The sequence below is a fragment of the Danio aesculapii genome, chromosome 6 (assembly GCF_903798145.1).
Source record: "Danio aesculapii chromosome 6, fDanAes4.1, whole genome shotgun sequence".
NCBI lineage: Eukaryota > Metazoa > Chordata > Actinopteri > Cypriniformes > Danionidae > Danio > Danio aesculapii.
The window spans coordinates 3,996,475-4,020,721 of NC_079440.1; the positions used below are offsets into that span (position 1 = coordinate 3,996,475).

The window sequence follows — 24,247 nt, forward strand, 5'->3', positions numbered from 1 at the left end:
TGCAAATAATTCAATTGGGTTAAATTTAAGCAAACAATTTTAGTTGAATTTACTCAATTTATATGGGCTGGATTTAAACAATCAAATTAAGTTGGATTTACTCAATTTATATGTGTTAAGTTTAAACAATCAAATTAAGTTGGATTTACTCAATTTATATGTGTTGAGTTTAAACAATCAAATTAAGTTGGATTTACTCAGTTTTTTAAGTTACCTTTATCCAATGAAATTTAGTTCACTACAATTTACTTATGTTATTCTTACTTTCATGTATTTATTTTTAATGTCTAAAATGATCATTGAACTGCTTGCAAATACACTTTGAAATGACACGTGACCAAGTTTGTTTTGAATTCATTTTAATGACTTTTTAAGATGCAATTTCTAACAAAACATAAATCACTGCCTATAAGTGCTTTAGCATCACACCATAAAACAAAAACTGTTTGTACATCACATTTAATTTAAACCAACACATAAAAGAAAACTCTATGAAGTCATAGAATGACTTGGTGTGTGTGTCATAAGAATTGCAGTTTGCTCCAATACACAAAATAATCAACTGATTAACTTAAAAAATTAACTTATTAACAGATTGAGCAACTATGGATTTGAATAAATACAAAGTTTATGAAATGCGCACGCTCTCTTACACACACACACGCACGCACACACACACAATTTGTAAAAAGTTTTAACTAAATACAAGTCTTAAGTCAACATTTAAAACAAGTTCCTACAGCAAAATAAACCTACACTACACAAAACCTATCCTACACTAAGTCGCAATTTGTATGTGATATACATATGGTTGTTGAGCATTTATCAACACTTCAATGCTTCAAATTACAGTATCACACTGTTTTTCAGTATGAGAACCTTTGAGGAGAGCTTGTCAGAGTTCATTTGCATGAGTACTTTTTGGGCAAACTCGTAATAGTATTTGAGTTTTTTTGGGTAAGCCAAATCAAGCACATAAATTGCCCCCAACATCAGTGCACAGGCTTGTGCAACAGATTTTATCTGTTCAAGAATCACTGTTCCATCAACAACGATGCCAATGTTGTCATAATCTCCAAAATCTCCTCCTTCCTTTTTGATGACACATATGGCCATGGCAATGTTTGTCAGGTCCTTCAAAAATTCTTTTTGGTTGCCCTATATTTGAATAAAAAGAAACTATTATTAGACATTGTTTTTGAAACAAATTTTGTGAAAAGTCAGTAGAAATCAAATGTAAATAAAACCAAAACCTTAACGGCCCTCCCCACACACACATTTATACCTCTGGAATATTATAACTATCATTTATGATTGCATATTGGCAAACATCACACTGGGCAAACAAATATTTGTGCGTAATCTGCAAGTACGACTTCTTCACAATTATTTACAGGGTTTATCCAGGTTTTATCAGGGTAAATTTAAGATCTTTTAAGACTAACTAATAAGAATTTTGGAAAAAATAATTGAAAGGCAAACAATACAGCAATATGTTGAAAACTACATATAATATCAAGAAAGCATTATTGCATTATTAATCAAATAATATTACACAAGGTTTAAGGCTTGAACACCACTGATTTGGCCACTTGAATGTGGAAATAACTTCTGATCAGACCCATTGTATAGTAATATACCTGGTCATAATTGTTCACCTTAACCCTTCTGTATTGTTCAAATTTACTACCCTTTCCTTATGTTAGTTGCTGTTTTTTTTTTGCCCTTTTGACTTCCATGATAACAACGTTTTTTGGATGCAAATCCATGACAGCATGTAATCATGCATTGTTGCTGGTTTTCTTCCCTGTTCAGTAGATGTTTATTTTGTCATTTTTACTGTTGATGATCAGTTGGCAGCATTAACCCTTTAGATAGGCCCGTGCAAAAAAAGTTTCTGGCTTTTATATGAAGTTCTTTGGAGTATAACAGTAAATGATAGTGTGTGTGCATAAATACACTTACTATGTTTACTATATGTCTGAGAAAATTAAAATAAGCAACTCTCAAAACAATGTGTGCAAAGTCTCTCTCTCACACAAACACACAATACTCTGTATAACTATACAAAAGCCACAAACTTTTTGCAAAGTTTTGCTCTGCAACTGATGAATCAACTATAAAAAAATGACTAATTTTACGTCTTCCTAAAAAGAAAAACTATCAAAGATCAAAAATATTTAATATGCTATCATGACCTTGCAACTAAAGAACATTGTTATAACGGAAGTCAATGGGGCAATATCAGCCACAAACATAACAAAAGAGTAATAAATTTGCCCAGAGTGTATTGTTGAGGTTTTTAAAAATTTCAAAAAGAAAGAAATCTGTGGCCAAATTAATATCTCCAACAGCACATAAGGCTTAAGAATAATAGTGCACAGGTAAAATAAACATTGGCGAATGAAATCTAAGTTTACATGATCTTTCTCGGACTCGAGTAACGCCATAATCTCTGTCCCATGCTCTCTTGTTTGCTCATTGTGGGCGTGCCCGCGGTTGGTTTGGGAACTGTAGAGAATGAAGGTGTGCTCAGAGTATAAACAGGTCTATACATTTATATAGCGCAATTATACACACAATTATATATAATTCAGAAGAAATATGTCACACCTTGATGCAAAATTTAAGACCTCTCAAATTTAAGACTTTTTATGACCTAAAATTTTAACTTAATACTTAAGACTTTTCAAAGACCCACAGGACCTCTGCAAATAATAAAAAAGTACAATGATAATAAATCAAATTTAATTGGACAAATTGATAAGACATGTATATTTATTTAATTAGTGTTTTTAAATGTTTTTAAACATTTTTAATTAAACCAAAATAATATAAATACATTAAGTATATTTTAAATGTATAAGTATACAAATTTAAAACTTCAATTTATCCTTTAAAAAAAAGTCATGTTTCATTATTAGATTAAACATTTTTGAAAAGTTATTCAGCAATACATTTTTGATTGTTGATACGGCCCCCCCAAAAAATTTTAATTCAAGTTAAGTTGCTTTTAAACAGTAATTTTAATCTTAACATAAACATAAATTTTCTCTTTTTTTGGACAAAAGTGTTATACTTGTACTTTTGTGAATATTTGTTTGTAATTTAGAAATTATAATACTGTTTAAAAAGACTAATCGCACAAGTATAAGTCCACAGCTGCGCGCAAGGCAGGCGCCGTAGGTCACGCCAATCACTCAACGCAGAAGTAAAAAGCAGGCTTAAGGCCGGATGTGCACTGTGCAATTTTGAGCCAAATTCTGATTTGTGACTCTTCTTTGAATGCAATGCACAGGAGGAACAAAGAGGTATATAACCTCTCTTGATCGGCAATCAGATAGTCAAATCATTTTATGGCAGGTTAGACATTTTGGTCGGCGCTCTTGAGAGAATCACGGAGTTGAATTAGAGCTGACTGTGCTACTGAGCTACTGTGAAAACTAGGAATGCAAAAATAACATTTACTTACACTTCACTTGTCACAAACCTGTTTGAGTTTCTTTGTTCTGATAAACACAACATAAGATAATTTGAAAAATGATAAAAACCGGTAACCATTGACTTCCATAATATGTTTTTCCTACAATGAATGTCAATGATTACTGGTTTCTAACATTCTTCAAAATATTTTCTCTTGTGTTCAACAGATAAAAAGAAACTCAAATGTTTGGAACCATTTCATAGTGAGTGAATAGTGAGTAAATTTCCCTTTTTCGGTGAATTATCCCTATAAGGACTATTCAGATTTTTCAGAGCAACATATTCAGTTAAAAGACTGTTCACTGTAATATGTAGTGATAAATATTTTGCAGTTACTTACCATAAAAAATTGATGGAAAATTCCAACTGCAGTACTGGACAGCAAATGTATTTAAACCCCTGACCAAGGAACTCAGCAAAGGAAACTTGTTGTACAGTACCTCAAATGAAAGGAAATACATGATTATCATTTTAGGTTCAAAATTCAGCATAAGTAACAACATGACCAACTTCTTAATAAACATATTGTTTACTGATCAATTATGTTAGGCAACATTTAGATAAATTACTTACTGAACATATCGCAGAACATGTGATTAATATGATTAGTTAGGGATATTTTTATACCAACAACACTAATAAGGTTAGCAAGAACTTTTTCTTCAGTACAACATTAAATATTTTAGCTTAATTTTCTTTATGTTCTACTGAAGAAAGAAAGTCTCCCTGTGAGAGAGTAAACTAATGGGGAATTTTTGGGTGAACTACCCCTTTAAAGTCTGTTTTTTTTAATCAGTGATTTTCACTGCCTGATTGATACGATATAAAGTGGGTCTCAGGCCAGACAAAGCACTGCATTAAATTCCATTCTTCAGCGCCATGTCTTAAAAATATGTAAATTTATTTTACCACAATATTTTCCATGGAGTTTTAGCACTCGTCTGCATGTCTGCATGTGTTTTTACGTTTGGACAACTAAATGAATGGTTAAGCCTATTTAACGGATTCTATTTTAATTAAATTACATTATTGTTGATGTAAAAGGCACTTTATGAATCTAAAAAAAAGTCACATTACCTTAACCTTTTGCTGGACGTTTATCGGTGGCTGATAAACACTTGCTGTGCATATAAGTTAGCCCATTAGGAGTATTATAACCCCAACGACATAATTACAGCATCTCACTTGCGTCAAAAATTCAAAAACTGTAGAAATGGACGCCCTTTAAGTTACGTTAAAAGTTAATGTTAAGCCAGTATGGGCACACATTGGACAACCTCCTAAGACAACGTAGCACTGCCCTAACGCCAGACCAAATCGTTCTATAACAAAATCATTATGATACTGTCCGTTCACAACTATCTAAAACGCATGTTTAATGTTACCCATAGTAAAAGCTACGGCAAATTCACAAAGGACTGAGCTAACGTTAGCAACGTAACGTTAACTTTTCTCGTTTGGAATGGCGGATCACGGACACAGTAGTCACATCAAAGGAAATGCTTATTCTCTTGAAAATAACCATTTACTTCATTAAAAACATTATATACAAAGTCTACATAAATACATTCTTGCTAAAACGAATCTTAAATATATTCTGCGACATAAAAGCGAAATTTGTCAAACCGTGTGTAACCTAACTTGAGAGCGCGCTCGACCGTTGGTCGGTCGCTGTGAAATTTAAAAACGACCAAAATAGACAGTCCGAACAAGACCATTTTATGCGTACATGTAATCAACAAAGTATTTTCTGTAATAAACAAGTCTGTTACAATATAAAATGTGACTTACTGTGCAAATGGATGTACAAAGATCCGGGTCTGGCGTCTTCCTTCAATCTGACTGGATTCTGAAGAGCAAAAACTCCTGAGGGCTTTGGCGCCGAGGCAAAGGGACATAATGCGCATGCGCACAAAACAAACATAATTTCTTCTAATAGACTTTAATTAATTAATTTAGATTGGTTCAAAACACATATAATTAACTTAAAACCAATTAAAAAATATTTATTAAAATCAACAACTAAATTAAATTGTTTAAAATTAACAAAATTGAATTATGTTTAATTTAATAGAGGCCTAAATCATTTTTTTCAGTGTATATAACATTATTATTATTATTATTATTATCATTATTATTATTATCATTATTATTATTATTATTATTATTATTATTATTATCATTATTATTATAATCATTATTATTATTATCATCATTATTATTATTATTATTATTATTATTATTATTATTATTATAGATTTTCCTGAACACGCTACAATAAGGTTGTGCTAGTTAATGTTAGTTAATGAATTTACTAATATAAACAAACAATAAACAATTAATTTAATACAATATTTATTCAATTATTAAGCATGACTTTGGATTTTAATAATGCATTAGTAAATATTGTTCATGCTAGTTCATCTTAGTAAATACATTAGCTAACATCGATTATTTATATAATCAATAATAATAGTAATAATAATAATAATTACAACAACAATAATAATAATGATGAAACATTTATTTTATTTTATTTTTAATTATTAATTTTTTAAATTATTATTTATTTACTTGTTTATTTTTATTTATTTATTTATTTGTATTTTTTTTATTCACTCTAGTCATCTGTTGTTCAGCCTCCAAGTTTCCCCGTGTCTGAATCTGCTCCAATGTTTTCAGTCTGGATGAAGTGTGTGTCTGCGTGTGTGTGTGTTTGTGTGTTAATCAAGGGTGTCCCGCTGAGCTCCAGTCTTGAACCCCTGACCTGCTGCTCGTCCACACAGTCTCTGCCTCTGCATTGTGTCACGTCCCGATGACCACAGACGGCCTGTTTCTCAGGATTAATGACGAGTGTTAATAGCGTCTGACCGCAGCCTGTGTGTGTTTTCTGCTCGCGTGTCAGAAATGAGCTCATCTTCCTCAGACTCTCTAACTCAATGTGACGCTCGATGAGAGAACCCTACGTCGCTGATAATTAAAATAGATGGAGGATCAAACCTGGCAGGAGGATGGAGTGCCGTTCATAAAGCCTTTAATATTTCACAGTTCATTCACGCAAATTATGCTGAGACAGAAAACAGGATCTGCTGTTGAAAACACACACAAAAAGTGACAAAACAATTCTGCGTGAGGCATCATTCACATCCAGGATGATTTGTACTTGTGTTATTAAATTTACTGGTTGTTATCAGGTAATAACAATGTCAGGATCGACCAATCAGAATCAAGTATTCCAGAGAGCTGTGTAATAAGCTGTGTAATTAATTTAAAAAAGACATTTATTTGATATGTTTTATAATATAATAATATTATAGTATTTCATTTAATATTAATATTTCAAAATCTTTTTATATATATATATATATATATATATATATATATAATTATAATAAAATTATAATAATTATTATTATTGCTGTTTCTTTTAATTTAAGGAGGCATAATATTTACAATTATAGTAATATAAAATGTAATATATAATGTTTATAAAGATTTTTCTGTGAATATTATTATAGTATTGACAATATTAGTATTTCTTTATAATTTTTTATGAAATGTATCTTTTTTGCATGTAAATCAGTAAACCTCATAAATATGATAAAACACCTTGTAATAAATTGTTATGATGATTAATAATATATATATATATATATATATATATATATATATATATATATATATATATATATATATATATATTATATATATATATATATATATATATATATATATATATATATATATATATATATATATATAATAAAAATAATGTCTATTATAATAAAATGTAGTCATTGATTATTTTATATTTTGTATAATATAGCCAATATATATATATATATAATTATTATTATTATTGCTGCTGTTTCTTCTCATTTAAGGAGGAATAATATTTACCATTATAGTTATATAAAATTATATTTATTATTATATTATTATTATTATTTATTATTATTATTTATTATTATAGTAATGACATTTTTAGTATTTCTTTATTATTTTAATTTTTTCCCTTAATATTAATATTTGAAAATCTTTATATATAATTATGTAGTTATATATATAATAAAAATATTAATTATTATTATCATTTTTATTATCATGTTTATATAAAGATTTTTCTGTAAATATCATTATAGGAGTGACAATATTATTTCTTTATTATTTTTAATGAAATTTCTCTTTTCTGAATGTATAATATCAGTTAACTTCATAACAAAAACAAAACACTATTATATTATGATGAATAATAATAATAAATCTTAATATATATAGTAAAAATAATGTGTATTATAATAAAAACATGTGTAATAAAAATAATGACAATTTAGTCATTGATTATTTTATATTTTATATAAAATAGACAAATAATAGCGTTTTATTTAATTAGTATTGTTCATAAAATATTGCAAACAATCTACATTTTTAATATGATATACTAATAGTATGGTATTACACTATTTTTATACATTTTTGTAGTTTTTAATATTAATTTGGTTTGTAGACATTGTCATTTATAATAATTAAAATAATGTGCTTTTTAACAAAATATAATTCATAACACAACAACTGCTGATAATCAGAAGATCATAAGTAGAGTATTTTATAGTGATAATATTATAGTTTTTCTTGTTTTCTTTTATTTATTCTTATTATATCAGTTTATTTATTATATTTTTAGCCATTTATGTTATGTAATAATATAGTATTTTGTTTATTATATTATTTTATCTATAGTATAGTATGAAATAGGTCCTTTTTAAATTTCTAAAATCAAAGAAGACTTAATATCCTGTTTGTCTGTGCTTGTGTGTGTACTTGTTTTTATATGCCAGTGGGGACTTTAACATGAATACACACACTCATAGAGACTTGTGTCATCTTTGGGTGTGTATGTGTATGTGTGCATGTCCGTGTCTCTAGTGTAAGTGTATGTGCATGCATGTGTTTGTATGTAAGTGTGTTTTACCACTGCAGATCTGGCCTAATCTCAGTCACTGAGTCCCTCTAGTGTGGGATCATCAGAGCGCAGGCATCATTGTGAGATTTACAGCCACACAGCAGCTCTGCTCAGTGGGAAGATCATATGAATTAGATGAAGTTGTATTATATATCATCATAATACTGGCAAAGTCAACTGCAGCCATGGCAGGGTTTTTTTTTTGGTTTCTGCTAAAAGTCTATTCATCAAAGCAGATTGTGTGTGGATGGATGAAGCCATGTGTATTCTGGGATGCTGGAGCTGTGTCAGTAATGTTTCTCTGTTTGCTCTGTTTCAGTGTTGAGTATCCGTGGAGCTCAGGAGGAGGAGCCTCCCGACGCTCAGCTGATGCGATTGGACAACATGCTGCTGGCGGAGGGCGTGTCCGGGCCGGAGAAAGGGGGCGGGTCTGCGGCAGCGGCGGCTGCAGCTGCGGCTTCGGGAGGAGTCGGAGCCGATAACTCCGCCGAACACTCTGATTACAGAGCCAAACTCTCACAGATCCGCCAGATCTACCACACTGAGCTGGAGAAATACGAGCAGGTCAGCAAACATGTAATAATGATATATTTATTTATTCATTTATTATATGTAGCGCCTTTATAAGTACTTTCTTAAAGCATGCTACATGCAAATCTAAACAATATACAATTAAGGTACACAAACAGTTGAAGTCCTGTGAATTTTTCTTCCAAATATTTCCCAAATAATGTTTAACAGAGCAAGGAATTTTTTACAGTATTTCCTATAATATTTTTTCTTCTCAAGAAAGTCTTATTTGTTTTATTTCGGCTAGAATAAAAGCAGTTTTTATTTATTTTAAAGCCATTTTAGGGTCAATTTTATTAGCCCCCTTCAGCAATATTTGTTTTGGATTGTCTACAGAACAAACTGTTGTTTTATGATCATTTATAAATATTTCTAAATAAAAGATCAACTTGTCAATAATTAGTTTATGTGGAAAATTTAAAAAGGGTAAAGATCCAGTGAAGTGCTTTAAAATGTACATTTTTTACTTGATGTTTGACATAATCACAACTGAAACATGAAGAGAGGGCGGGGCAGAATAGCTCCTCCCCTTTAAAAAAAACAGCCAATAGCATTTTGTTTTATCATAGCTCTGCTATATGCACAGCTAGTGTTTTTCAGCCAGTGATGAACTTCTGGTGAAAGCTTCATGTGACTATTTTTAATTTCATACGGCTCCTTTTACAGCATCGATGTTGTAATGTAATTCAAATATAATCCGTTAAATAGACTTAAGCATCCATTTGGTTGTTGAAGCATAAAAAGAGACGAAAGATCGTTTAAACACAAGCACCGTCATTAGCAGCAGGCTAGCACAGAAATTCCAGTGAAACTACTGGGGTAAAATTAATTTCCATATTTTAAAGACATGGTGTGGAAATATATAATTTCATGCAGTGCTTCTTGTTTGGTCTGATACCCACTTTATATTGTATCTCAGCCAGGCAGTGAAGATCGCTGTTTCTTCAAAGAAATCAGATCTTAAACGCTGCGATTTTGTATGGGATGACAATTCACCGCAAGCCCTGGGGCTGGAGGAGTCTGTGTGCATATACCCCATTGAGACTGGTTGAGCTCAAACTCATCAAATGAAAAGCAAATGAGAAGTGTCTTGAAGGGGGCGGGGCATGTCAGATACTAGAGAGCATTTGATTGGTCGAGATTTAATGAGAAACTGAAGTATGAGGTCACATAAAAATCATTGTTAATCTATTTAGGCCGAAGTGACAAACTTTAAATGTATAAAATGAAAAAATATATATTTATTTACAAAGAAATAATTTTATTTAATAAGTAACAAAATTATCACAGTTAAAATGACATATTTTCAACAAACTAAATAAAAAGTAACCAAATAAATCGTTATTTTTCAATATTGATGAGAAATTCTATTCTAATGACAAATTTATTTAATCATTCATTCATTTTATATTATATACATATAATGGGAACATTGACATTGTTTGCCCCTTTGGAATGAATATATTTTAATGTAATTCTTTGGTGCATGTGTGTGTGTCAGCATATGTGTGTTTTAGTTTGATTCTCTGACCAGAATAAAAACCAGAAGAGACATTTTGGCTGCTCCTCACTTTCTGACACCCATCTAAAGGGCCCTTAGAGAATTAAATTGTGTCAATAAATGTCCTTTTAAAGATAGTGAAAACATAAGTGTGTGTGTGCGTGTGTATATCTCAGCAGGCAGCATTGGCGCCCCAGACTCTGTCAGATCAGATCATGATGCTGAAGATGCTGTGTGTGTGTGTGTGTGTGTGTGTCAGTGGGGGAAAGCAGCTCATTCACCCTCAGATGTGATTTCAGACTCCCTCCTGTTTTAATCTGTGAGCTTCATCACAGTCAGTGCTCTTGTGTTGCTGCTGACAGACCAGCATTCCTGCGGTCATGGAGAACCGGGCATGGTGTGTGTGTGTGTGATATTGACAGAAAAATTCTCTCTCTCACTCTCTCTCTTTAAGCTTTAGATAAGTATATATGACATTAAAACCTCCAGCATGACAACAAGTTCCTGTTTTAATTAGAGATTCGTTTGAAGCAGTGGCTTCATTTAGAACAGAGGTGCACAAAGTAGGGCCCATGGGTCAAAGTTGGCCTATGGTAATCTTTGGTCTGGCCATCTCATCTGAAAAAAGAGGGAGAATGATCGGAAGTAGGTTGGGGCAAATGCCTTTGACAGAGATTGTCAAATTTAATGTAACCTTTTGTTTCTTTGTGTAATTGAGGAAATACAAACAGGGGTATCTGCGGGGTCTTAAAAGGTCTTAAAATTTCTTACATTTCAAAAACCAAAAGTCTTAAATCCACTGAAATATGCTGTTGTAGGTCTTAAGTATTTTTAAACGGGTCTTCATTTTCCTATGTCCATGTAAATCTATACCCAATGGGGCCACCCATCCAATCACTAACAATATATTTCAATAAAAGTTTTAAGAAACGTTTATTTATTAACTTATTATCTTCCTTACAATAACATTTGTTTTTAATGTCTCTTTTTAAGGTTTTCACTTGGCCATTAAAAAAATCTTTAGCGTTTAGCTTTGTGTAAGTCTGAAATTTCATTCATTATGGTCTTAAAATGGTCTTAAAATGTCTTAAATTTGACTTGATGAAACCTGTAGAAACCCTGTATAAAAAACGTTTCAATTAAATGTTGTAAATGAATCAGACTTTTAAATGTAAATACTGTCAGTAAATACTGACAACTAGAGGACAATGCACAAGACATCAATGGGCAAATCAAGGTAAAGGCAGGAGCAGCTCGATATTCAGCATTGAACTCCATTGTGTTATAAATGGGATTATGTTTTTACTATAATTAATTCATTGTAAAATGATACTGCATCATTAATTGATATGTTTTAAAGCAACATTTTCCAGTTATTTTTAAATATTAGCAAATGATTTTGGAAATCACCCATGACAAATTTAATGTAATACGGTTTGGTATATTTAACTTCAGCCCTCAACCCTAAATCAAGTTTGTTTTTTGACCCTTTATAAGAAAATGTTTGGGCACTCCTGATTTAGAAGCGAAGCTCATGAATGAATCACTGAATCATTTATTCAAATGACTCACTGGAGTGTTACTCTGAGACAAATTTGAGGATTATTTTTACAAGAAAAAAAGAAAAAACAGATAATATGCATCTAAAATGTAACTAATTTAATAATATTAACTTATTTTAGACAATTCATAACATGCTTTTCTACCTGGAAGTGCAGTGAGTCTTTAAATTGTATGTCGGAGAATTTAAAGAAAGAAACTGAATGATCCTGAATATAATCATTCTGCTAGATTTGCTAAGGAAGAATCTTATTTTGTTTATTTTAAGTTGAAGACTTAAGTATCTGAGTATCTGGAATGCTATAAAAAAAGTCAAAGAAAATAAAACCAAAATCTTTTGTGCTTGTTAATAGTAGTTAATGCGCTGTCAGTTAGCAAAAGCTTTATTTTTTACTAATGGTTACACTCAAAAAAATAACTCATTGGATGAACTGAGGGCAGGATTTCCATCTAATAAATATGTTTAGCACCAACTAAAAAAACTATTTACACACTTAAATGCAAATGAGTTGGTCCAACGTGATTTTATCAAATAAAAGTTTAAATGCATTTGTATTTTGATTTAACTTAAACTCAAAGGTCTGATAATATCTATTACGTGCCATACGTTTCGAAGTCTCTTAGTGTTATTCGACGTTATCCTAAATGAACTAAAAGAGCCATTTCTAAGCATATTACATGAGTTACAGTTGATTGAGACTGATCTCAAACCTAATTTTAGGACAGTTTTTGCTCATTGAGCAAAGCAACAAACTCCATTTTCGCTAATTAAGCTGCCAACACCCAAAGCATGGGCGCTTCTGCAAGGTGGTAATCTCAAAACTCAAAGCATTACATCAAAATCTTCTAAAACTTCAAACTAAAGTAAAGATTAAACTCTAACAAGTCTTTTAATTAACTTTAAACACCTCAGATTACTTTTATTGTCAACATTGTTGTCTTTTATTATCTTACTTTAATTGTCAACCTTCTCTTAATTGCTGGGAACTACAAATCCCCTAACTAGGTAGTTGGACCAACACAATTCCTTCATGTTGTCCCAACACAAAACACTTAAGTTAACTTAATGGTTTACAAATTAAAGTGGACTGAACATAAAACAAATGAATTAGCCAAAGAAATTGCAAGAATTGTGTTGTTTCAGTTCGTTTTAAACAGGTAGTTTGAACAAGCAGCAGTAATTTTTTGAGTGTACAAAGATGAATACACACTGTAATAAATGTATAACAAGCGTGCTCATGTGAGTGAAAACATTTGCTAATATTAACTAATGCAACTTTATTGTAAAGTGTTCAGTATTCTTCAGTATTGATTGATTGATTGATTGATTGATTGATTGATTGATTGATTGATTCATTCATTCATTCATTCATTCATGCATTCGATTGATTGATTCATTCATTCATTCAATTCATTCATTTATTTATTCATGCATTTGGTTGATTGATTGATTCATTCATTCAATTCATTAATTTTTTCATTCATGCATTCGAGTGATTCATTCATTCATTCGATTCATTCATTTATTCATTCATGCATTCGATTGATTGATTGATTAATTAATTCGATTCATTCATTTATTCATTCATGCATTCGATTGATTGATTGATTTATTCGATTCATTCATTCATTCATTCATTCATGCATTCGATTGATTGATTGATTCATTCATTCAATTCATTTATTTATTCATGCATTTGGTTGATTGATTGATTCATTCATTCGATTCATTCATTTTTTCAATCATGCATTCGATTGATTCATTCATTCAATTCATTCATTTATTCATTCATGCATTCGATTGATTGATTTATTCGATTCATTCATTCATTCATTCATTCATTCATTCATTCATTCATGCATTCGATTGATTGATTGATTGATTCATTCGATTCATTCATTTATTCATTCATGCATTCGATTGATTGATTCATTCATTCATTCGATTCATTCATTTTTTCATTCATGCATTCGATTGATTGATTCATTCATTCATTCGATTCATATTTTTTTCAATCATGCATTCGATTGAGTGATTGATTCATTCATTCAATTCATTCATTTATTCATTCATGCATTCGATTGAATGATTGATTTATTCAATTCATTCATTCATTCATTCATTCATTCATTCATGCATTCGATTGATTGATTGATTCATTCGATTCATTCATTTATTCATTCATGCATTCGATTGATTGATTGATTCATTCATTCAATTCATTCATTTATTCATTCATGCATTCGATTGATTGATTGATTCATTCGATTCATTCATGCATTCGATTGATTGATTCATTCATTCATTTGATTCATGCATTTGATTGATTGATTGGTTTCTTCAAAATTTTAAACAACTTGAGGTGACTTTTTTTGCTGAACTCTCCCTTTAAGAGCTGTTTATTTGGACTGAGTCATTGAGCGAGTGATTCATTAGACTGATTCCTGATTCAGACTGATTCATGAGAAGAATCATCTGATGTCGTCACTGCTTGATGAATCAGACTGTATGTGTGTTGTTGTGTGGGCAGTACTGTAGAAAGACTCTCGGGCTGTTTGTTGTCTTGTTGTATCATCTCCGTGTCTCCTCACATTGAGTTCAGAAAACAGCTCGGCTCAAACATCACGTCTCTGGCCCAGATTCAGAAGCACAACACGCTGTCAGAGCCATTTAATACACTGCTCCGGCTGAATTTCAGGAACTATTAACTATTAACAGAAAGGCTCATGAAAGCATCACATTCTGCTGCTTCATATTAAATAACAGATTCTCAACTATTAGATCTAAATTACAAGTGAAGTATTGTATTTTACAGAAAAGGAGTTGCATCTGAATATGCTGTAAGTCACACCAGGTTAAAATTTCACTCTTGACAGATTTTGCATGTTCTCCCTGCGTTCACGTGGGTTTCCTCCGGGTGCTCCGGTTTCCCCCACAGTCCAAAGACATGCGGTACAGGTGAATTGGGTAGGCTTAATTGTCCGTAGTGTATGAGTGTGTGTGTGAATGAGTGTGTATGGGTGTTTTTCCAGTACTGGGTTGCAGCTGGAAGGGCATCCGATATGTAAAACATATGCTGGATAAGTTGGTGGTTCATTCCGCTGTGGCAACCCCTGATGAAGTAACTAAACCGAAGGAAAATGAATGAATGATTTAACAAAAAAAATGATCTTAACTTATATCAATCAAATTGACTAAAAATATTAAGTTAAGCTTTAAGCTAGGCTTTTAAAGTAAGTTAAAGTAATATAAAAACTGTTCATGACTTATCATGACTGTCATATCATTTTTACAGTGTCTCAAAAATATGGTATTTCAGTGGCTTTTTTTCTTTTCTATTATTTGATAAAAAATAATGAGGACATTTCTGATGGAAACAACATTGTTTGTTTAAATAATTGCATTAAAGAAGTCAGAGTATGTTATAAATTATTATAAAAATAATGATATGATAATATGAAATAAAATGATAATAATAAAAAATATGGTAATCCAGTTTCCCAGAGATGGGGTTGCAGCTGGAAGGGCATCCGCTGCGTAAAACATGTGCTGGATAAGTTGGTGGTTCATTCCGCTGTGGCGACCCCAGATTAATAAAGGGACTAAGCTGAAAAGAAAGAAAGAAAGAATGATAATCCAGAACTTTAAATAAAAAGTGTGTTGTAAAGTTGCATTTAAATAACTAATTGTTTTTTACCTAATAGATTGAAACTTTGTTTTCCTAATTATTAAAAATAAATACATTTATGTATGTACATAATAGTAAATACATTTGTATGTATAAAAATGTACTGTATGCATGTAAATAACTGTTGCACACATCAGCTTGCAGTATATCAAATGCAGCAAATGATTGTTTGAGTGCGAGCATCAGTCGCTGTTGTGCTGTTTAGATCTATTCAGATGATGAATGGTCAGGACAGAGGAGAGGTGATGTACTGAAATGCATTCTGGGACAGGGCCAGGTGTCCTCTGTTTGTTTGTTCACAGAAGGACATTCATAGCTGTCATAGAGAACCACACACACACACACACAGACGGACCACCAACATAAGAGCAAACGTGTCCTTCATCGCGGCTCTGACTGTTGTTGTGCTCTTCTTCCCATGAGTCCTGCTGTTTGAGTAATGAGCAGCTCACGCCAATGAGGCCATCGCAGAATTAAAGCACAGTGTTGAAAGTGTAACCACTCATTTTTAGGCCGAATTAATGAACTCTGGAAGGATCTGCTTAATGAGGATCAACGATGAGCTTTATGAGCATCACTACATTAGACTTCATTCACATCCTCATACTTTCTCTCATGTTTATGTAATATTGAAATACTTTCAGCGGATATATTATATTTACTATAGCTAGAATTTTACTTGATGATGTGTGATATTCATTTTTTATAAATTGTTGTATTAATGGGCGGCACAGTGGCGCAGTGGTTAGCACTGTCGTCTCACAGCAAGAAGGTCACTGGTTCGAGTCCCAGCTGGGTCAGTTTGCATGTTCTCCCCGTGTTGGTGTGGGTTTCCTCCGGGTGCTCCGGTTTCCCCTACAATCCAAACACATGCACTATAGGGGAATTGAATAAGCTAAATTGGCCGTAGTGTATGAGTGTGTGTGTGTATGGATGTTTCCCAGTACTGGGTTGCATCTGAAAGGGAATCCGCTGTGTATAACATATGCTGGATAAGTTGGAGGTTCATTCCACTGTGGCATCTGATGAATAAAGGGACTAAGCCGAAGGTAAATAAATGAATTAAATTACATCGCTGTATTTATCTCTGATGTTATTATATTCATCTTGTGTCCATTTCAATAGCAGGTTATCATGTTAGGTCAACTGTTTTTCTGACAGTCGTTAAATTCAGTGAAGAAACAACACAAATAAGTTTTGGGACATTTAGTTTTTTCATGCGTTATTAATTGTAATTCATTAAAACTATATCAAAGCAGGGGCGGCACAGTGGTTCAGTGGTTAGCACTGTCGCCTAACAGCAAAAAGGTTGCTGGTTTGAGTCCCGGCTGGGCATTTCTGTGTTGAGTTTGCATGTTCTCCCCGTGTTGGCACCGGATGCTCCGGTTTCCCCCTCAATCCAAACGCATGCGCTATAGGTGAATTGATGGACTAAATTGTCCATAGTGTATGAGTGTGTGTGTGAATGTGAATGTGTATGAGTATTTCCCAGTACTGGGTTGCAGCTGGAAGCCGTTTACAGTTTACAATAAAAGTACTGTAATAAACTTACAATAATTCTTACTGTATACTCTCAGAACATTTTAAAAACACATGGGATCATTCTTTAATACATTCGTTTGCATCTTTTGTTTGCATCTTTTTTAAAGGGCACCTATGGTAAAAAACTACTTTTCAAGCTGTTTGGACAGACATATGTGCATGTATGGTGTATAGACCGTCATATTGGGGTGATATAAGCACACCCAGTGCTTTTTTTTCAATTTAACAACATAAAAAATGGTGGACCAATTGGAGCGGTTTTCAGACCGACCGCAACTTTACGTAGGAGAGCGGTCCCCCCGCCCACCAATATTGATTGACAGGCGCGTCATCATATCCTCAGTTTGTTGATTCACGTCCGCCATTTTCAGCGTGAGTCGAAGCGATATCACTAAAGGAACACGCTAGCTCTATTTTTAGATGCAAGGCTCATTGGGCTCAACACAAGATCAATATTCTCCACATTATCGCTCTAATCGGAATTATTGGTTGTATCTTTAGGTATGCGTTTTAGAATTCTAAACATAGGTTTCTATCAGGGTACACTCAAGTCGACGGCTGGGCGCCGTGGACCGCTGCAGAAACCTATGTTTAGAATTATAAAATGCGTGGTGTGATGATTCGGGACACTTCATGTCTCTGCCGCGCCACAGAGAGTGTCTGGTGTGCCGTGTCGCGGCTTCGAGCGGCGCATCCGGTCCCTCAGTCAAAGTTAATTCAGTGTGTGTGGTTATTAGTTTCTGTGTACAAGCTCGGCACTTGAAACTAGCACACAGTTGGGTGTAAAACTCTACAAAGACACAAATGATTTTGTACTCTTTGCTTGGTGTGTGTCCGAGTCGTACATGTACGACTGAATGCTGAACCTCTCACTCCTTCTCCTCTGAGTCTCCCTGTCAGACTCTGTTGCAAACACAGAGCGGGTGAGCTCATGGCCTCGCCCCCTTGTTACGTTGGGCGGGAAGCCGAAACTAGTCTACATGTCAAGCAACACACCCCTAAATCAGCGAGCTGTGGACACGCCCCCAACATGACACCTTTTAACACATTATAATAAAAAAATCTGAATTGTGTTTTAAACTGAACCTAAACTGGCACACTCAGAACAACCATAATATTAAATCATAAAAAAGAGGTCAACTATGTGCCCTTTAAAGCTTATTTATTTCTGTGGCCTGAAAAAGAAACAAATAGCAGCATTAGCATCAGAAGCATAGCATAATCAGCAAATAATGACAGATCTTTCATATTTGTGTGATTATCCCTTTATTCTGCCTCACGGTAACACACATGTATCTCTGTTTCCATCTTTACAGGCGTGTAATGAATTCACGACTCATGTGATGAACCTGCTGAGGGAACAGTCTCGCACGCGACCCATCTCGCCCAAAGAGATCGAGCGCATGGTGGGCATCATCCACCGCAAGTTCAGCTCCATCCAGATGCAGCTGAAGCAGAGCACCTGTGAGGCCGTGATGATCCTGCGCTCACGATTCCTCGATGCCAGGTCTGTGCACCAAAACAGCACTTTTACAGCGGTGGCCAAAATCACTACAACACTTGCCAAATCAAATGGATAAAATCAAAACGACGTCATCATTTACTCAAGTGGGTGCAAACCGGTTTGAGTTTCAATGTTCTGTCCAACACAAAAGAAGATAATTTGACTTCTGTAGTAGTTTTTTTTCTCCTTTCTATGCATGTCAGTGTCCGGCGTTTTCCAACATTTTTCAAAATATCTTCTTTTGTGTTTAACAGGAAAAAGAAACTTATTAAACAAGTTTGGAACCACTTGACACTTGACAGTACACTTGAATGGGCTATAAGCACAGCAAGTGTTTTTCAGCCCCCGATAAACTTCCAGTGAACGGTTAATGTGACCTTATAAATTTTGTACGTTTCTTTTACAACATGGATGAAGTAATTTAATTAATATAAAATCAGTTATGAAAATGAAAGACGTTTAAAGTCAAGCGCTGTCAGTAGCAGCAGCCGAGCGCTGAAACTCCATTGAAAATACTGCGGTAAAATAAATTTCCATATTTTAAAGACATGGCTTGAAACAATGGAACTTCATTCAGGGCTTCTTGCCGGTCTGAGACTCATTTTATATGGTATATCAATCAGACAGGGAAGATCCCTGGTTTTTAAAGAAACCAGATGGTCATTGGCTGAAGAGAATGCTCTGATTGGTTATTTAGCAACAAATCAGGGGTGTGTTTCCCAAACAACGACGTAACTTGCGGCTGAACTATCATAGTACAATGCATTGTTTGGGAAAAGAACAATGTAGTGACGAGTGTTTCCTAAAACCCGTAGTTTCTCTCGTCCATCGCTTGAACGACATTAGTTATTAGTAAGTAAAACGCCCATAATGATGCTCTAAACAGGGTGGAGTAACTACTTCCTTAGAGAGAAACCCCATCATTTCTTTGTGCAAATTATATTGTTTTACACGCACACGCATTTAAAATAAATCCAATGTTAGTTTTGGTAAAAACATGCACTCGCTTTCCATATTAATTGAAATATATGTAATTGGCACGTATAGAGCCTGTGTTTCCTTTACAAATATTATTGAGAATGTTACATATTCTATTCTAAAACATAAAATCACTTACAAAAGCTAACGCGTATTCGAATATCATATATAAATCATATGAATAAATAAAGAACGAGGCTGTTTATAAAGAAAAATAAAATTTTATATTTATTAATTATTATGAAATTTAAAATTTAATTATAAAATTCAATTATAATTATAATTTAATTATAATATTAATGATGATGACGATTATTATTATTAAGTAGGATATTGTTTATTTATTTATTTATTTAATTTTTTTTTAAGTCTACTTTTACAATTTGACATGCAGATCACTGCAGAAATGTTCTAACCAGCAGGCCCATGTCAAATACAGTATAGATACATTTCTTAATAAATAACCTACTATGAATTAAAAGCATTAAAATATGCTGTGTTTTTTGTTTTCACAAGCTTTGTATACGTAACATAAATTCCACTTTTAAATAATAGGTCACCTATAGCTTTCGTCATGAGGCTGTGTTCAATATGACATTAATGTTTTCAAAGTGCACTGCGAAGGGAGCACAATTGTAAACATGAAGATCGCTAAAACTGAACTGTAAAAATAGTTCGAAAGCAATATGGCGAATAAAGCCCGCCTTCTAGTACATGAGCCAATCAGCGATCGCTATAGAATGACAATTCTCCAGGGGAGGGGCTTGGACAAGAGGTGAGTTTCTGCAGATTTTGTGTGATAAGAACATTTAGAAATGAAACTAAATAGACAGTTGTTGTTTAGTTTTATTGTTTTTTCATAATATGTAATGTTATCGTAATCTTGGCAAGTAGTTTTGTAGAATTGGATTTTCCCCCATTCAAACAGAATGCCCGAGCATACTGCCCTAGAGGCGTTTCAAAGATGGCCACCGAGTGAAATGACTTGCCTTAAAGAGACTTTGCAACAAAGCAGCTGATTCAGTGGTTGCCCAGCAACATTGTCAACAATATTGTCAACAAAAAAAGGCAGTGCAGTGCGGCACGCCTCGCGTTTTCAGAGCAGTAAAGCGCAATTGGTGTGATCGGCCCCTTGAATTAGATTTATCACAATAGCTGTGTTTCAATCCACCTATTTTTTATGTGCATTTTTGGAGATTCTCATAAAAAATGATTGATGGAAATGGCAAGATGTGCATCAATTTTGAAAATGCACATTAAAAACATGCGCTTAACTGAGTAAGATAAACTATTTTATTCATTGCATGAACTACGATGGAACAGCGAACAAATTCCAGTGTGCACATTAAAATAGTCATGTGATTTTGTTATAAGAGATCATGTGATGATAATAATGTGTGTGAATGGACAAACCAGCAGGCTGAGCACACTTTAAAACATCTGAAATGTTGTTTTGGTGAGTCTAAAATGTTTTAACCGTTTCAGTATTAGAGTTATTATATTATTAATGACCTCCAGAACTTTCAAGAGGGTCTGTGCTCCACGTCTCACACCTTCAAATGGCAACCACGCGTTCACTGCATGTCAACAATTCATCACCTTAGAATTATAAGGGTCTATCTGACATTTTTGTCAAAATTGAGTTATTGACATATTCTTATTAAATGATATCTTATTTACATTATGTGATGTTTTTTATATATAACAAAAACGGTTTATCTACATAGTTGAACTCTAGCTTGGCTCTATAAGGTTCTTTCAGTGTGCAACTCAGCATTTTGAATGCACGCACGAGGACCAATCAGGATCAGCTTTCTTTACCATTTCGCCAGACTGCTCCACTGACAGCGGGAAACACCAGAAATTCAACTAAATAATGTCGCATCACACACAATTGAGAAGTGTGTAAATGTGATGATTTAGAAGTATTTTTTGACATTGAGATAAAATGTTAAATTTGACATTGTTGAAAAAGAAACAAATATTTTAAAAATGTCTATATTAAATGTGAAATATTTTTATTCGTGTATATATGGTAAGTGAAACATTTTTCAGTGTTCATTAAACTCATTTGCTTATTGTCTGTTTTCTTTTAAAGTCTTTAATTTAATATTAGGCCATGAAGGGCAAATACTTAATTTAATTCATGGGGCATATAATTCAATCAATATAATTCAATAATTAATATAAAGCATAAAATGTTATACATATTAACATATTAGTTAGATAAAATTGACATCTGCACTGGACAAAATATTTAGCACAGTCCTATATGATTAATTTAAACAAGAAAAAAAAATATTCATCCTAAAACATGAAATAAATGTTAACGAAAGCAAAACTGTAACTTTCTCAAGCATCAACATATTGTTACAACACCAGATTATATATTTTCGATTGTATTTCTTGAAAAGTAATGCTTCAATGAATGATCTGCCAGATAGAAACTTATAATTCCAAGTGGAAAATGACTTTTCAGAATGAGAAGGTTCTATCTGCATTTACCGTGGTTTTTTACTCCAATTTGCAAATGTAAGAGTACTTTGATAATTTACATTTAGAGAACTCTTAGGGTCTCTGTCATGTTAATGTATGAAAGAGAACTGTTACACACATGTTGTTTACTATATCGAATGCAAAAACTTTGAAGCTCAATATCTCAAAATCATGTAGAATGCAGACAGAACCTGATAATTCTAAGGTGACGATTTGTCCTCTGAGGCGCAAGTAATTTATTAAATAAAGAAAAGATTCACGCAGCGTCTCCTACCTCAACAAATTCTGTTTTTACTGTTGATATTTGCCGCCAGTTAATCAGGAAGTGGTGAATTTGTTCTCTTTGACTCGCTGGATGCAAACGCTGCTTTATTTGCGCGATTCTTTTATGCGATATTCCTCTTTTGCTGTTTTTGAATAGAAACATAGCTAATGATGCACTTGAGTACTTTTTCTGGGCAAACTATGGGGCTTACATGTCATTCAAGATTTTTGGTAAATATTGCAAAAGATTTTGCCTTCATTTTAAAGAAATAAATGAAGAAAATAAAGTAAATAACAAAATAAATTAACTGTATAAATTAACAGTATTATACCTCACCTCATTCCTCCTGAAAGGTTGATATATTGCTTAAGTAGATAATAAACTGTTGCCATTTGTTCGGTGCGTTTGAGAGTAAATCCAGCCATAATCAAACCCACATTCTCATTCTTTTCCTCCTCACAGATCACGCTCTGCGCTAAACCCGTAACCACCACATCCATGTAAACAAACACTCTTTGCACACATGCGATTTCCCATTCCTGATCCTTCCCGGGGGAGTGGAGGCCTCAGACTCGCGCTTTAAGGGCCAAAACCCACACACAGTCCATCCCTCTCTCAATGTAATCGCTTGTTCCCTTTGAAACGTGCCCGGGATTTGCATACATTTCCTTTGCGGATAAATGACGCTGGAAGCCTGGAGTCTCAGCCATAACATTTAAATGAGCTTGATGTTTCCTCCGAATCCTCTTCAGAGCATGCTCAGTTTCTTTCATTAATCCTCTGCTCGCCGGAGAGCGTGCTGTGCTCATTTGCATTTAGCGAATTTAGCGAAGAGGGGTTTTGGGGAGGAAATCAGCCCTTCAGAGCTGCATCTGTAAAAGCCCCTGAGATGAGCTGCACTCACACACTCTTAACCCACAGATGAGTGACGCCGGCAGGGACTCAATTCACCTATTTAAAGCCGCTTCTCTTTGGAGTCTGCATGCGGTCGAGTGGATTCTTCCTCTTCCAGAACAATGTTTTTGCACGTTTTTCACAAATATAATGCCTTAAATGATGAAAATAGAAAGACGATTTATTTTTGTTATTGTTTTAATTTGGACTAAATGTGTAGTTTCGTTTTTCACATAGTTTAAATACATCATCAATTTTGATTAGAATTAGTAATGAGTACTTTTGATATTATTTAAAAAAAATTTATTACATTATATCATCAAGTTGGGTTAATTAAATTAAATTAAATAATTCATTAATTTTTCTTCGATTTATCAGGGGCCACCACAGCAGAATGTACTGCCTAAAATTAAATTAAATTCAATTCAATTCAATTCAATTCAATTATTCATTAATTTTTCTCGATTTATCAGGGGTCACTACAGCAGAATGTACTGCCTAAATTAAATTAAATTAAATTAAATTAAATTAAATTAAATTAAATTAAATTAAATTAAATTAAATTAAATTAAATTAAATTAAATTAAATTAAATTAAATTAAATAATTCATACATTTTTCTTCGATTTATCAGGGGTCACTACAGCAGAATGTATTGCCTAAATTAAATTAAATAAAATTAAATTAAATTAAATTAAATTAAATTAAATTAAATTAAATTAAATTAAATTAAATTAAATTAAATTAAATTAAATTAAATTAAATTAAATTAAATTAAATTGAAAATTAATTAAAAATAAAAC

General features: G+C 32.9%; 1 protein-coding gene and 1 long non-coding RNA gene across 3 annotated transcripts in view; one reads left to right on the top strand and one right to left on the bottom strand.

The window, feature by feature from the left end:
* The window catches only part of pbx1b (pre-B-cell leukemia homeobox 1b), a 159,833-nt gene that overhangs the window by 116,524 nt on the left and 19,062 nt on the right, over positions 1–24,247 (top strand). For both annotated transcript variants that reach the window (XM_056459352.1, XM_056459353.1), the window contains exons 3-4: positions 8,766–9,010; positions 18,625–18,815. In XM_056459352.1, the coding sequence (XP_056315327.1) occupies positions 8,766–9,010; positions 18,625–18,815 (436 nt within the window). The remainder of the gene's footprint in view (positions 1–8,765; positions 9,011–18,624; positions 18,816–24,247) is intronic.
* Positions 1,144–5,350, bottom strand: LOC130230379 (uncharacterized). The gene is made up of 3 exons (XR_008837953.1): positions 5,275–5,350; positions 3,824–3,923; positions 1,144–1,158 (listed from the first exon to the last, which is right to left on the bottom strand). It is a non-coding gene; the product is annotated as an uncharacterized LOC130230379 (long non-coding RNA).